Here is a 15,890-nt window from a genome sequence, read left to right on the forward strand (position 1 = left end):
TTAGCTCCCTAATATTTGTTGAGCTGGTCCAAAAGTGATCACCTTCCGTGTCCCTCCATTAAGCTGGAACACAAGGCACAGATTCTGGTGCCCTGGGTTCAAATCTCAGATCTGCTCCTGCCAACCCACGTGGCCTGGGCAAGTCACTTACTCTGTGCCTCCGTCTGTACCAGGGGCATGGGAAGTCTGTTTTTCTTGTAGGGTTACAAGGCTGAAACGAGCAAAGTCTGTTTTTGGAAATGACCCAGGACAGGGCCTGACATGCAGTGACTGCACATGTGAATGAAAGTAAACAAAGACATCTTCGATTTCCTTTTTGATTTCTTCTTTGACCCGTGGATGATTTGTAAATGTGTTAGCTTCCAAATATTTGGAGGTTTTCCAGAAATCTTTTAGTTACTGATTTTTTATTTTATTTGAGAGATAGAGCATAAGCAGAGCGGGGAGAGGGGCAGAGGGAAGAGGGACAAGCAGACTCCCTGCTGAACACAGAGCCTAATGTAGGGCTCGATCCCAGGACCCCAAGATCATGACTTGAGCTGAAGTCAGATGCTTAACTGACTGAGGCACCCCTTGCTACTGATTTCTGATATTTCTTTTTCTTTTTTAAAAAGATTTTATTTATTTATTTATTAGAGAGCAAGCGGGAGAGAAACAGCATGAGAGGGGAGAGGGTCAGAGGGAGAAGCAGGCTCCCCGCTGAGCCGGGAGCCCGATGTGGGACTCGATCCCAGGACTCCGGGATCATGACCTGAGCCGAAGGCAGTCGCTTAACCAACTGAGCCACCCAGGCGCCCCTGATTTCTAATATTTCATCCCATTATGGTCGAAGAACATATTCTGCATGATTTGAATCCTTTCAAATTTTATCGAGACTTCTTTTATGGCCCAGATTATGATGTATACTGGTACATATTCTGTATACAAAATCATTATGCTGAAGGAAAGATGCCAGTCATTGATATAATTTTAGAAAATGCAGGCTAAACTTTAGTGATGGAAAATGGATCTGTGGAGGCCTGGGCGGGGTGGGGCCGGCAGGTGCTCGGGAGGGGGACAGAGGGGCGACGCGGAAGCTCTGGGTGATGCATCTGCTGTCTTGTTTGCAGTCACGGTGTCTCAGGTGTACGTGTATGTCAAAACATATCAAATTGTACTTTAAACATGTGCGACTGTTGCATGTCAATTATACCTCATAAAGCTGTTCTTTAAGAACTGGTATTTAGCAAAGAGCTAGGAAAAATGTTCAGAATTGAGTTATAATGATATAGGAAAATTCAGTGGTTCCTATTTTGGAAAGAGACACAGTTGACCTGGAAAAGGATGGTCTGGACTGTGAGCCCCGTCCCTTCCACTTAGTGGCTGTGTGACTTTGAGCAGGCTGGTCAACCTCTCTGTGCTTTGGTCTTCTCATCTCTACAACAGTGATGATCACAGTAAGGATGTGGGTGGATGCTGTGAGCGAATCCCAGGGAAGCCCAGAGCACCTGGCACGTGGATGGATGGATGCGCTGTTCTCTTAATGGAGAGCAGGGAGAAGGGTGACCCACGCTGGCGGTCGCCAGGTCACCATAATGCTGTCCTGCACTTGTACCCGTCTGCGGGGTTTGGGCTCATTTCTGGAGCGGGAAGGGGAGGGAGAGCACGGTCCCAAAGGAAGTGAAGGGATAGACTCCAGGAGTGAGGGGAGGTTGAGTGACTTGGCCACTTAGAGTTGGCCCTGAAGTGGATTCCCACACAGCAAGCTAGTTTCCCACCGACCAACTATAAAACTGGGGACACTTTGGTACCAAAACTGTTCTTCTTCTGGCCAGTTTTAACCCATCCTTTGAGGCTCAGCGGGGCAGCCATCCCTGGAAGGCCCAGATGGGGTTGGTGACTCTCCTGTTAATTTGCACACGTTATCACCAGAAGGAGGCGCCACAAACACTCCCTTGCGCTCCTGTCCCATCGTTGTCAGCGGAGTGTGGCCATTTTGATAGGGAAACGGTGTCCAGTTGTTCCCTGAACCCGTGTCCAGGCCCTGGGATGCAGTGTCTGCAAACTTAGGTCACCGCATGCATGGTGGAGATGTGAAGCCAACGCCAGACAAATACACAAATTTGTAAACTGATGGGTGCTGGGAGGGTCCTGAGAATGGAGGAGAGTGGTGTTAGCAGCTGGTGGGGGGAGGCGGGGAAGGGCATGTGCAAACGTGAAATCTAGAAGGAATAGGAGGAGTCCTAAGGAACAGGGAGAAGGCGAGGCAGGAAAGGAAATGGAGGCCAGAGAAGCCTTCCTGTGGGATGGGTAGGATGGGGGCACAGCCTGCAGGGGGCAGGGTGGCCACTGGAGCCAAAGCAAGAGGTAGGTGCCAGATCCTGCAGTGCACTGTGCCAGGGGACTTGAAATGTGGCCCGAGTAGCACAGGAGGCATGGGAGACTGTCCCCGGGCCCCACTGTCCAGACATTGTTCCACTCTGACTGTCCTGTGCATGAAGGTCAGGCCCAGGGAGAGCTGAGTAGGCCTGCACCCACAGAGCTGGTGGGTGGAGAAGGGGCAGGCTTGCAGGAGACCAAGGAGGGCAAGCTAACAGCACAGGTGAAGTGAAGGAGCCCGCAGGGTCCTGCATGGGGGATCCTGCGTGGGGGATGCTGCAGTCACCTCGGGGAATGTGGGGCCCAGGCCAGAGCAGCAGGTGACCTGCTCAGTGTCGCCATGTGGGGCATCCAAGTGGATGGGCACCCAGCAACAGGACCCTGTATTGTGAGCAAGGACGTGGTGGGAGGGGTGGGTGGGAGCCCGACCGGCTTGGTAGGCACAGGGCTGCCCCAGGATGCAGTCCCAGTCTTAAGTGAAGAGCTGGGAACCTGGAGAGACAGGAGGCTGCACCTAGGCGGGGGGGTTGTGTGACCCCCTCCCTGTCCCCCTTGGGCTCCCAATCTCCCTCTCACAGAAGCCCCAGGCTGCCTCTCCTGGCCTTGCTCTGAGTCGGGGCGTGGACAGGTGTAGACTGAGCCCCCCAAGGCAAGGCACAGAGCAGGAGAGTCTCAGCTCGTCAGGGGCTTACGTTCTAGCGGGGGAGGGGCAGGCTATAAACATGCAAATGACACGTGGGGCAGTCCAGACCAGTTCTTCAGGCCCCAAAGAACAGCAACCCCGGGCGTGGGCTCCCAACTTCTTCCTGGAAGCACCGTCGCTTTCCCTGATTCACCTTCAAACCTTGTGAGTCATCTTTGACTCATCCCTCGGCCCCCACATTCTGAATGCTGCCCAGGCTGGTGGATTTTCCTTTTAAATGACCTTTCCCTCCATCCTCCAAGTCCCACCCTGCCCCAGCCCCGCAGCCCCCGTGCCCTGGCCACCTTCAGCTGGTTCTGGCTGGGTTCACCTGTTCTACATTCATTTCTGTTCTCATCTGCCCACCTCCCAGGGCAGGCATGCCCAGGGCCCCCCCAGGCACCAAGCCAGCAGTACCCGTGCATGCATTCAAGACCTGGGGCCTGGCTGCCCAGCTCATGCCACCTCCAGGCCCCTTGTCTGCTGCCCGAGACCCGCATCCTCCCCATCTCTGCACCTGCCCTTGGTGCCCTCAGGGCCTGGAACGCTGGCGGCAGAACCCCGCCCCAGACTGTCTCGAGGGGGAGGCACCACTGTCAGCCCTGACCAGGTGGCCTGGAGTTGAAGAGTATAGCAGTTAAGCAGATGCAGAGGGAGGGAGAACAGGAAAGGGCGACAGCGGGCGGGGCAAGAATACGCCGCTGCATTGTGTTCTGGTTCTGTTCCAGCCTCCCTCCTCCATTCCCTCGGCCTCCCAGGCAGCAGGAATGACGCCCTTCAATGAAATGATCACCCTCAGATGAAACATCTTCACAGCATGCTTTCACTCCTTCACTGAACGAAGATGACTGCAGCAATGCAAGGGCTTTATGGTCTGACCCTGGTCTTCCTTCCCAGACCCTTGGCTGTCCACTCTCAGTTGTTCCCCAAACGTGCCTGGAACCTTAGAGCAGTTCCTCCTGCGAGACCCTTCTCCAGGGGACAGGTGCCTGCCAAGCTCAGCTGAGAAATCCCCTCCCTCAGGCCAAATTCATTCTACGAGCCTCCTTCCTTTCCCATGGGGCTGAATTAAAATTAGACTTTGTGGGGCGCCTGGGTGGCTCAGTTGGTTAAGCGACTGCCTTCGGCTCAGGTCATGATCCTGGAGTCCCAGGATCGAGTCCCGCATCGGGCTCCCTGCTCAGCAGGGGGTCTGCTTCTCCCTCTGACCCTCCCCCCTCTCATGTGCTCTTTCGCGCTCTCTCAAATAAATAAAATCTTTAAAAAAAATAAAATTAGACTTTGTTTTTCCCACTTCCTCACTCTCCCCTGCCTCCCCGCCCCCCCACTTGGCTCAAGACACGGCAGCTGGCCATCTAGGTTATGGACGGGCTATGAGCACGTGTGTGAAGGAAGGCACCAGGTTAGAGCCCTTGGGTCCAAAGGCAGTGACTGACTTCTGGCGCCATCTACTGGCCAGTTGATGGGTTGTTTGGGGGTCTCTAATAGGAAATGGCTTTGATGTTCAGGGATTTCGTGTTTATTTCTCATGAACGGGAGAATTAGGAAAGAGAGAATTATGTGAGATACAGTCTAGATCACCATCATTAACGTCTCGCCCTGAAAAGTTCATGGCAAAAGCAAAAAGCTTCCAGCCTTTCGGTGAGTAGAGAGGAAACGGTCGGGAAGAAAAAGGAAGGCAATTTTTTTGAAATTAAAAAAAAAATTGTATTTCACTGCCAAAACCTAACACATGAAGAAAGGCAGGAAGGTTAAAAAAGCTGAAATGGGAATCATCTGAGTGCTAACGTGGAGCATTAGCATGCCCAGACTTCCCTGCTCCTCTTCCCGACCTCCCTCCGATCTCTCTTGGGCCATCAGGGTGGTGGAGCGGGCCCCGCCCTCCCTGCTCCCTTCTTCGTCCCGGCTGTCACAGGGGCTGTCACAAGGACAAAGTCCTTTAGTCTGACCCCCACCCGGATGCAGCCTCTTGTTCAGCCAGTGGAAGAACAGGTCCAGCTGACCCAGAGGGGCTATTGATCCTGATACCCCCAGGAAGGGTGGGGTTGGGTCCCAAACTGAAATTGGAGGGGGAGGGGGGAATGAGCAGGTGTGACGTCCCTGGCTGACAGTTCCTTTCTGTCTGCACCGAAGCAGGGAGCATCTGCCGGTCAGTTAGGATTCTGCCCATGCGGCCAGTTGACCAGGCAGTGAGCATCTTGGTCTGGCCACCTTGCCACGAAAGGGGTTGTCATTTTTGGGTCCTGAGCTGGCCTCACCAGACTCTCCAAAAGCTAGTCCTGCTGCTTCTCCCCTCACCTCCAAACCCCGCAATGAAGTATCCCCGCTGCACCCCAGCACTCTGCTCCTTCGCATCTTGGCCCATGCCCTTCCCTTTCACCTGCCTGGAAAAGCCCACTCCTCGTTTAAGAGCCCCCAGGGAGAGGATGTGTCTTCTTCTTTGTCCCTCTTCTGTTCCACCTCTGCTGATTTGGGGGCAAGGGCCTTCCTCTTGAAGCCTGTTTCCTCATCGGGAAAAATGGGGGTAGGGATGGGACAGCTGGACCAGGTTCCACTTGCCTTAGTAAGGTTCTAAGGTCTTTCACTGGAGGATCAATCAACCACGGTCCAAGTGCATTATGAAATAGAACTGAGCACCCAGTGAGTTACTGGAAGCTTGCACACACTGCAGATCCTCGTACCTTCTCTGAAGTTAGGGCAGACAAGCGTGTCAATGTTTTACTGAACTGTGTCCCAACGAATATGTTGTGGCAAATCATAATGCAAAGTTCAGAGTTCGAGCTGCTAAGGGCTGTATAATAACAGTTTGTAAGCGACTTCACGATTATTCTGATCAGCACCGTAGCAGCAGATGACATGCTGCCTATATATCCAGAGCCCTTCCAGCAACTTTGCATTTCAGTTAGAAATACAGCACAGGGGCACCTGGCCAGTCGGTGGAGCATATGATTCTTGATCTCGGGGTCCTGCGTTTGAGCCCCCACGCAAGGCGCAAATTGGAACAACTAGCGAGTTAAACATGACAACATGCCTAATGAGGGTGGTGGTGGTCCTCTTCCACCTCCTCCTTAATATAAGCTCTATGCCCAACATGGGGCTCGAACTCACAACCCTGAGATCAAGAGTCATATGCTCTATCAGCTGAGCCAGCCGGGCGCCTGTGGGCTATTCTTATGGGTGAGAAGCCACATACCACGTTTACTTCTGTGCCCACCACCCAGTCGTGGATTCTCCTGCCCGTGTCTCACTGGTGTTCCTGTCATTAGTGGGATCGCTTCTAATTTTTATCTTTAAAAATCTATAAATGAAATCATTATTTAAAAACTCCCCCTTTAAAAGAGAATTGTTGGCAAGTCTCCCCCAACTTTTGTCCTTTTTGAGGAAGGATGGCAGCAGTGAGGGGAGCCAGGCTCCCAGTGAGTTCCCTCAGGATTCAGATCTATAATGTGTATCAACTACTAAGAGTGATAATAATGTTAGCAGCCGCGTACTGGCCACCCTGCTGAAGACACACATTACCGATACTGCTGAGCTGTTTTACCACATCCGTACGTGTGTCCTTAAGTGATGGATGTGTTTGAACTTAAACAAATGGTTATCACATGTATTCTGTAACCTCTTCTCAACACTATGCTTGTAGAAATGTATTCGTCCTGACTTGTGCAACAGTAGTTTACTCCTTTTTCCTGCCGCATAATATTTACTACACAACTATACTGCGATTTGTGCGTCTGTTCTGGGGGTAAACATCTGGGTTGTCTCCAGACTTTGCTACTATAACTGGTGCTGCTATGGACATTCTAGTCATGTTTCCTGGTTACAATGGGTACTAAACTCATCCATTTTAGCAGATACAGCCAAATTGCCTTCAAAATGTTCTCAACTGACACTCCTGGGCAGTAAATGAATCTTTTTTTTTAAAGATTTTGTTTGTCAGAGAGAGAGAGTGCGCGCACAAGCAGGGGGAGCAGCAGAGGGAGAAGCGGGCTCTCTGCTCATGCAGGACTCGATCCCAGGACCCCAGGATCATGACCTGAGCCAAACGCAGATGCTTAATCAACTGAGGTACCCAGGACTCTCTTAATCCACACTGTCACTAGCACCTGGTATGCCATATTAGCATTTTTGCCAATCTGGTGGGTGTAAAATGGTTTTGTCATTTAATGTGCCCATCTGGTGGGTGTAAGATGGTATTGTCATTTTATTTTTTATTTTTTTAAAGATTTTATTTATTTATTTGACAGAGAGAGACACAGTGAGAGAGGGAACACAAGCAGGGGGAGTGGGAGAGGGAGAAGCAGGCTTCCCGTGGAGCAGAGAGTTGGATGTGGGGCTCGATCCCAGGACCCTGGGATCATGACCTGAGCCGAGGGCAGACGCTTAATGACTGAGCCACCCAGGTGCCCCAATGGTATTGTCATTTTAATGTGCATTTCCTTGATCGATCTGACTCCTGAGAGAACTTGCTGGGAGCCTGGCTCCCTTCACTGCTGCCATCCTTCCTCAAAAGGGACAAGAGTTGGGAGGCTCACCAACAATTCTCTTTTAAAGGGGGGATTTTTTATTATTATTATTTTTTTAAATGAGCGTATGTTTAAGATTTTAAGTCAATGTTAATTAGTTGAAAAATTTTTAATGTAAATTCATTTAATTAACATATAATGTATTATTATTAGTTTCAGAGGTAGAGGTCAATGATTCATCAGTCTTGTATAACACCCAGTACTCATTACATCACGTGCCCTCCTTAATGCCCATCACCCAGTGACCCCATCCCCCACCCTCCTCCCCTCCAGCGACCCTCAGTTTGTTTCCTGATTAAGAGCCTCTTATGGTTTGTCTCCTTCTCTGATTTTGTCTTGTTTTATTTTTTCCTCTCTTCCCCTACGATCCTGTTTTATTTCTTAAATTCCACATATGAGTGAGATCACATGATAATTGTCTTTCTCTGATTGACTCATTTCACTTAGCATAATACCCTCTAGTTCCAACCACACCGTTGCAAATGGCGAGATTTCATTTTTTTGGATGGCTGAGTAGTATTCCAAAAGGGGGGATTTTTAAATAATTATTTCATTAATAGAGCTTTACAGATAAAAATTAGAAGAGATTATCTTTTCATGTCTTTACGGGCACAGGTCTGAATCCCTGCTCCACTGTAGGCTATGGGGCCTTGGGGAGATTAACTTCTGTGGGCCTCAGTGTCCTGGCCTGTGAAGTCCCTTTCTAGAGAAGCTGACACTGCTGGGCCCTCACCCACAAGTCACAAAAACTCTCCAGTTGGTACTGTAGTACCTCCCTCTCTCGTTCGAATTCCCGAGGGCACTGGACAGGCTGGGGGCTGTGAGCACACGGGCGACGAAGGTGAGGCCAGCTCCTGCCCGCCTGTCTGCGTCCTGCAGCCCAGCACCCGGCTCACGGCGCCCTCCTGCTGCTTTCTTGTCCTGTTCCTTCGTTCTGTGTGACACACGCGTGTGTCATCTTTACTGCCATCTGTGGAGGGGCTACGGGAGGAGCAGAGGCGACGACAAATGTCCCACCCCATGTCTAACCAGAGGCCAGAGGGACATCCCTAGGCACCAAATGTGACAGTCCCTCTATGGCTCGGCTCCTTCCGTGGTTCATTTTGACCTTAGGATCAAGTCCAAAGGCTTCAGTACAGCCTGCCTGGGGCTCATCCCCCAGCACCACCACTCTCCCGAGACACCCCTGCACGCCTCCTCCCACCTGTGTTCTTTCTCCGTGAGCAGGGGCTGAAGGTGTGGCTCTGGAGCCACCTCCTCGGGGAGCCACGGGGCTGGTACTGTCTTCCTCCTCTTTCCTCCCATGGTGCTTTTTCATGCAGGTGTGGTAGCTCTGTACCGTGGTTATTTGTCATGTGCACTGCGGGCAGGGACCTGGGACCCTCCTGGGCATTGCTAGGGCCTGTAGTGGGCCCCCAGGAGGTGCACTTCCGAAAGAACAGGCAGACAAGGGGATGAATGAGAAAGATAAAGACATTGTTTGTCCATTCGGTGGCCCCGCCAGGTGGGCTGGATGGCTGGTTAACTTAGGTAGAAATGTTCAGAAGAGCCATGTCAAGCCATGGTCCATGCGCCATTAGCAATATAAACAACATGAATGGTTGCTGATCTCCTAGAACTCTCCCCCTCTGCCTCATCTCCAGCGGAAGCCTGAGGACACAGTGGCGTGGAGCACACGGACCCAGAGGAGCTGAGAGCAGGGAGATGAGCGCTGGATCAGGACACATGCATCTGACACCCAGGGGACCCTCAGGGCTTTCTTTGGGTGCCAGTGAACGAGAGCCCTGATGGCATCACAAACACAACAGAGCCGTGGAGTCATCTGTTGGGAATGGTGAGGCAGATCTCCGTGAGGTTGGTGCCAGGGTTTCCCTAGGTGTTAGTAAGAAACGTGTTCGACCGAACCAGCTGGAAGGCTGCCTTGGGTTCGTGGCCACCAAGTCACCTGGGGGCAAGCTGGCAACAGAGCAAACCACAGTGGCTGGAGGGAGGGACGCTGCCTGTATTAGGCCGAAATAGATCTAACTCACGTGCCAGGCCCTGTTAGGGGCGCAGGATGAGCGCAGACCTGACCCAGCAGGGCACACCCTGGCTTCCTTCAACTTTCTCGGGAATGGTCCAGTGGATTAAAATACATAGCATGTTCTCTTCCTACTTGGGCATTCGAACACGGGTCTGAAGGGTGACTTCTAGGATGCTGTTAGGCTCATCAGCATCGCCTGAGTTACCAAGGAAGGTGGCACTTCCGCCGTGGGTCAGGCACTTTCTCTTGGTCTGGGCTAGAAGGCCCCCAGCTGGAACCGGAACTTGTTGCGTATTTTCCCAGACCCCATCACAGCTCCATGCTGATGATGGAGGCAAGCTGCCCTGAAGGGTGTAAGGTTCTGGATGGGTTCAGAAGTTCATGGCTCTGGCCAATCCCCCTTGAAAGTCCCTTAGGAAGGCACCTCACTGGGCCAGACAGGCTGCCTCTCTGTGGCCCCATGCCAGATTTTCCTTCAGCCGGGAATGGGTGTCAGTGCCTCTCTGACAGGGAAGGAGGTGCGGCTAACTTGATTTTAGGGGCCAAAGGCTCTTTGCTCTTGGAATCCCACGAGGCCATGGTTGATGGTGCCCAGGACGTATGCACACGTGGTGGATGCGATTCCTGCACTAAACAGCTGTGTGTGTGTGTGTGTGTAGACCTTAGTGAGCCAAGTGCTTCCGTGACTTCATCCCCTGCAGATCACAGACTTACATACTCTGCATTCAGGGGCCCTGGGATCAAAAACCAGGTTCACATTCAGGCTCTGTCACACACTTGCCTTTTGAGAGTTTCTCCTATCAGTCAGACGGGACTAATTATACCTACTTCCTGCGAGTATTTGGGGGGTTAAATTAGACGAAGGAGGGGAGATGCCTTGTACATAATAAGTGCTCAAGAAGTTGCAGAGAATTTTTTTTAAAAAAAGATTTTATTTATGTATTTGACAGAGACAGAGGGCGAGCACAAGCAGGGGGAGTGGCAGGCAGAGGGAGAGGGAGAAACAGGCTCCCCGCTGAGCAGGGGCTCAATCCCAGGACCCTGGAATCATCACCTGAGCCAAAGGCAGAAGCTTCACCGACTGAGCCATTGGATTTTGAGTTGTTAATGGGCCACCCTTGGCTTGGTCTCAGAAGCAGCACCATTACAAAGAGCCTCTTGATATTAGCTGATGCTTCATTATGAAGGAAACTGTCCCGTGAACAAGCCAATATAACAGGGTGGGGTTTTCCCAAAAGGAATGAAAAGCCCCCTGGATTAGGAAATGGAGCTGAGCTTGAGGCCAGGAGGAAGGGAGGGCCTCTGCCCTGGGGAGACTAGGCAAGGCAGGAATCCTGGGCAGGGGCTGGCTCTTGGACATGCCACGGAGAAGGATGAAGCGCACAGGGCCACAGAGCTGTTTGTTGGAGCCCTAAGGAGACTGAGTGGGGTGTGAGCATGGCCTGGGTGGACTGGTGCCTTTGCCACAGCCTGAGGTATCGCTGCTCACAGGGAGCTGTGAGGACAGAGTCCCACTTGAGCAGCCTTGAACTGTCCCGGTCCGTAGGACGCTGTGTCGCTTCTGCAACAGCTTCGGGGAGTGGGGCCCTCCTGCCCTGCACAGGCTGTCCGAGTCTCAGCAGGGGTGGCTGGGAGGACCGGGTCCCTGGTCAGCGTGGTGGACGGCCGCTGTCTGCTCAGCTTGGCGCGCGTTCCTGCTCCTTTGCTCACGGGGCCGTGCTCCTGACCCACCGAGCCTGGGACTCTGGCGGAGTGGCCCAGCTTAGTACCACAGGCTGGGCACCGGCTGTGGTGACTGGTTTGGGACAGGACCAGACTGCAGTCGTACCAATCACAGCCCTTCCCCAGGTGTCTCCTCCCTGGGATTGGCGGGAAGAGCCCTTCCCCAGGTGTCTCCTCCCTGGGATTGGCGGGAAGAGCCCTTCCCCAGGTGTCTCCTCCCTGGGATTGGCGGGAAGAGCTTATTTCTCCTTCTCATATCCAAGGTTATACTGAAGTCACCGGGGAGAGTCGGAGATGAGAGACGGTGAGAAGCTTTCAAGATGCAGGCAGGGGAGCCACGCTCCAGCCCCCGTGTCTCCCGAACCTCGGCACTGGGAGGCCACAAGCCCATTGCGTTTACGCTACTGGGAGCTAGGCTTCTGTTTCTGGCAACCAAAGGAACTTTGAACGCTGCACCAGCATTCCCAGGAGTTCGGTGTTCGGTGGGCTCAGGGAGGATCTCGAGAAAATAATGAATTTGCCTTCTTAGGAAGCACTCAGAGTGCCTTACAAATTGAAGAGATGGAACCTTATTTGCTAGTGAGGCAGGACTCCTGGGGTGAACGAGAAAGGAATCTGATTAATGACTCGTAGATGCTATTTACATTCAGCGGCAGACACTCTTGGTTGTCTGTTCAGTCATTTTCAACAGCCTCTCCCCTTGAGGAAGTTGAGCTTCCCCAACTCTCAGCGGTCAGGGGGCCACGTGACCTGGTCCTGGGCAACAGAAGAAGTCTCTGCTGGTGGGGGTTTCATGGTTTGATATTTTTTCTTCTATTATAACTTGCCTCAAATAATTTTTAGAACTTAGTGGATGTATAAAAATAATGAAAAAGTTAAATAATAGATTTATTATAAACATTTCTAGTTTCTTTTTATTCTGGATAAAATAAACATAAGTAGGGGCGCCTGGGTGGCTCAGTTGGACAGGCGTCTGCCTTTGGCTCAGCTCATAATTCCAGGGTCCTGGGATGGAGCCCTGCATTGGGCACCCTGCTCAGCGGGGGGCCTGCTTCTCCCTCTCCCTCTGCCTGCTGCCCCCCCCCCCCGCTTGTGCTCGGTTGTCTGTCATATAAATAAATAAAATCTAAAAAAAAACAAAACCAAAAACGTTAAGTATCAAACATTCCAAGATAATTTACAGGGTAAATGAAAGAATACAGAATAGGGGGGCGCCTGGGTGGCTCAGTCGGTTAAGCGTACAACTCTTGATTTCGGCTCAGGTCGTGCTCTCAGGGTTGTGGGATCGAGCCCCTGATATTCCTTCTAGGAGTCAAGAGATTTCATTTACCCTTCATGTGACACACACTGATCTAGGTCTGGGGACTCAGAGATCTACAAGATGCACTTCCTGTCCTGGGAACTCAGTGCTGGGGAGACAGACACAATAGATCATTGTATACTCTGATGTAAGCGCCATGACAAAAATAGGCTCAGGGTGTTATGGGAGCACAGTGAGGGCCAGAAGACTTCCCGATGGCCATGACACTGGAGCTGAGTGGTCAGGGAGATCTGGTCAAGGCAGAGGAAGAGCACGCCAGAGGAGGGGACTGCACATGCAGAGGTATAAAGGTGAGAAGCAGTGGGGCAGGAGCACACTCTGCGGGAAGGCAGGGCCCATCTGGAAGGCCTGGGACTGCGTGTGGGGAGTGTGGTCTCTATTCTACAGGAGACGGTGGGGAGCAGGGAAGGCCACATGGAAATCTGTGTTCTAGGAAGATCAGGAGGCTGGTGGAACTGGAATTTGGGGATCACAAACCTAGGTACAGGGAGACAATGAGAAAGCTGCTGCAAGGGTCTGGGGGGGGAGGGGCACTCCTGTGAACCAGGAGCCCCTAGGAGGCATTTACTTCCCATCTGTGCTCTGGCGTGAGCAGATCTGGCTTTTCCAGTTCCTTGTTCAGAAACAGACCTCCTGATCGATGGTTCTTGACCTCTGAAAGCATCGGTCCACACAGCCATTTGATTGCTCCTGGAAGTTTTTTTGCTATTCTCATAGAATGGATATAAAAATTCATTTTGATCAAAGTACTTCATTAGCTTTTGACTTTCAGTGAGCAGAAAAGAGTCACAATTTAATCAAGAACCTTCTGTTCTGTCAGCTAATATCAAGTAAGGAGCTTCTAAAAAGAAATCCTGATTATACATCATGAATAACCATGATGGAGATAACAAGAGGGAAGGAACAGAGGAGTCCAGTGTGCTCGCACGAGCTCTCTGTTGAGCTAGTTTTCTGAGAGGATGGACAAAATGTAGAGGAAGGAAAGCATCATCAGAGATGAATCCTGGAACATGACACAATCCTGAAAAACACCGTCAGGAAGACCGTGCTGTGGTTTGCCAGAAATCCTAAGGAAAACAAAACAGGCCTTTACGGTATTTCTCAGAGCAAGAAGAACGAGGGGGTGGACCAAGGCAGTGAGCGCAGCCCTGAGAAGTCCCCTACACTCCCTGTCATAGACGGAAGAGCAGCCACCGGGCACCGTCATGTCAGCAGCTCACAGGCTCCTGGTAAGCTCGACCCTGTAAGGGCCTGGGGATGGCAAGCCGGAGACGCCAGTGATGCAGGTGAGGGGCAGGGGGGCCACCGGCCCAGGCACACGCTCATACTTCCACATGGCAGGACTGCAGCTTCGACTAGAGGGAATTCTTAACCTTTTGGAGGTATTCATGTCCCGTGGCTGCCGAGACAAATGATCACAACCGGAGGCGGGGGGGGGGGGGGGGGGCTTAAAAAAAAACGTTTCTTCTCTCACAGTCCTGGAGGCCAGCGTCAGGCATCAAGGTGTGGCAGGACCATGATCCCTGCACAGACGCTATGGGAGGATCCTTTCCGGCCTCTTGCAGCTTCTGCTGGCTCCAGGCCTTCCTTGGCTTGTGGTCACCTGCTCCCGCTCCAGCCCCTGCCTCTGTCCTCATGGGGCCACTTCTGCTGTGTGGGTCTCTTTAAGGACACTTGTCATTGGATTGAGGGCCCACCTGGCTAATCCAGGATTATCTCATCTCAAGATCCTTCGTTGCATCTGCAAAGACCCTTTTCCCGAGTCAGGTGACACTCACAGGTTTCAGGGATTCGGATGTGGACATACCTCTTGTGGGGCCAGGATTCAACCCACAACGGAATCATAAACCACTTTCAGAATCTGAGGAGAGCCAAGGACTGTGAATCCCGTCACTGCTGGAAGCCGAGGCTGAGACAAGGGTTTCTGTACACATAATTTCTGGAGGGAGTGCTCCAAGAAGGGGAGTGAGGAAAGCAGGCTAGGGCGGGGGGCAAAAGCTGAGCAAGAAGTGGCCTCATCTGAGGACTAGCTTCTGCCCGATCTCCTGAGCTGTCCTGGACCCTGAATTGCACTAGAGCTGTTCCTACCTGGAGGCAAGGGGTGGCCTTTGTACCCCAAGTCAGTCAATTTCCCCTGGTGGGGGGCAGGTATAGTCTCTCTGGCCGGGAGCTCCCTGTAGGCCAAGGAGGATTCATCAAAGAAGTGGGTAGGAACACTCACAGCAGCGCCTGGGGGTGAGTTAAAGGGATCTGGCCGAGGACCCACAACATCTGTTGCAGACTCTCTAGAAAAATCACACACACACCCCATTCAATCTCAGGGACTCCAGAGACGCTCTGAAGCCATGGACTCCAGGTTAAGGGCCTGTGACCACTGCCGACCTAACACTTCTGGCCTGTCAGCCCACCTTGCCCCCTTTCCTCCTCTCCCAGAGGAAATGATGGGTGGTGTCCGGGAGGCGGATGCAGCACACTCAAACCAATCGTCTTCTGACTGCCCTCCTGCAGAGCAGGCATCCCGCCCTAAGGAGGGGCCCAGCTCAGGGTGGGTGAGATGAATTCAAAGGAAAGTCCCTTTGGCCACAGATGCACAGCCCTCCTTTCTAATCAGCTTTTCAGTAATAAAGCTATTAGCTTAATCTCCACCTGTCCAACTCCCACGTCTCTCAAGTAGTTCCGAGTCCAAGCCGGGAAACGAGAGGGTATTTACAAACCTCCTAAGACCCCAAGTCATGTCATCAAAGACAGTGACCCTCAAAGTATGATCTGTGGGCTGGCGGCCAATTTTCAAACTGCTGCCCGATGGCTCGCCCCAGGACGTGATCAACGCTCTGCCTCTTCACTGGGAAAGCTCGCTACCAGAACAGTCGGCTGACCTCGACAGCGCGCGCTGTGGTGCTGAGGACTCCGTTCCCGTGCAAAGCGGACCGGCACCTTGAGCGGCAATGACAGAGGCCGTTGTCGACAAACCTGGGATGCTGCGCCCGAGAGGCTGATGAGACAGGTGGGCCTGACCTGAAGGGCTCTCATCTGAAACACGGAGGACAGAATAAAGGGCATAAGTAGAAAAGAGACAACATCTGACTCAAAATAATACAATGGTAACAAAATGATTAATGGGTGACTGTTCAGAGTCTTCACCACCACTGCTGTGCTGCTGGCCGGGCTCTTGGAGGCCTCATCAGGGCAATGGGCAGGTGCCATGGCTGTACGGGGAAGGACCCAAAAGTACTTGTGGGGAAGAGCAGAGTGGAGACAAGG

The 15,890-nt window shown here is 52.2% G+C and overlaps 1 protein-coding gene across 3 annotated transcripts in view; it reads right to left on the reverse strand.

Moving 5' to 3' along the window:
* Nucleotides 1-4,380: 4,380 nt before the first annotated feature.
* Nucleotides 4,381-15,890, reverse strand: part of LOC141373319 (uncharacterized) — a 38,095-nt gene continuing 26,585 nt past the window's right edge. For 2 of the 3 annotated variants that reach the window (XR_012379192.1, XR_012379193.1), the window contains exon 2: nt 12,465-15,659. Coding sequence is in view for 1 of the 3 variants with exons in the window: in XM_073895901.1 (XP_073752002.1) it covers nt 11,072-11,434; nt 11,517-11,901; nt 15,506-15,659 (902 nt within the window). In the remaining 2 variants the exon portion in view is untranslated. Of the gene's footprint in view, nt 11,435-11,516; nt 11,902-12,464; nt 15,660-15,890 lie in introns of those variants that run through there. The other variant, XM_073895901.1, reaches the window with a different exon arrangement.

The sequence above is a fragment of the Callorhinus ursinus genome, unplaced genomic scaffold, assembly GCF_003265705.2.
Source record: "Callorhinus ursinus isolate GAN/ISIS: 27379988/994484 unplaced genomic scaffold, GSC_fseal_2.0 scaffold8, whole genome shotgun sequence".
Taxonomy (NCBI): domain Eukaryota; kingdom Metazoa; phylum Chordata; class Mammalia; order Carnivora; family Otariidae; genus Callorhinus; species Callorhinus ursinus.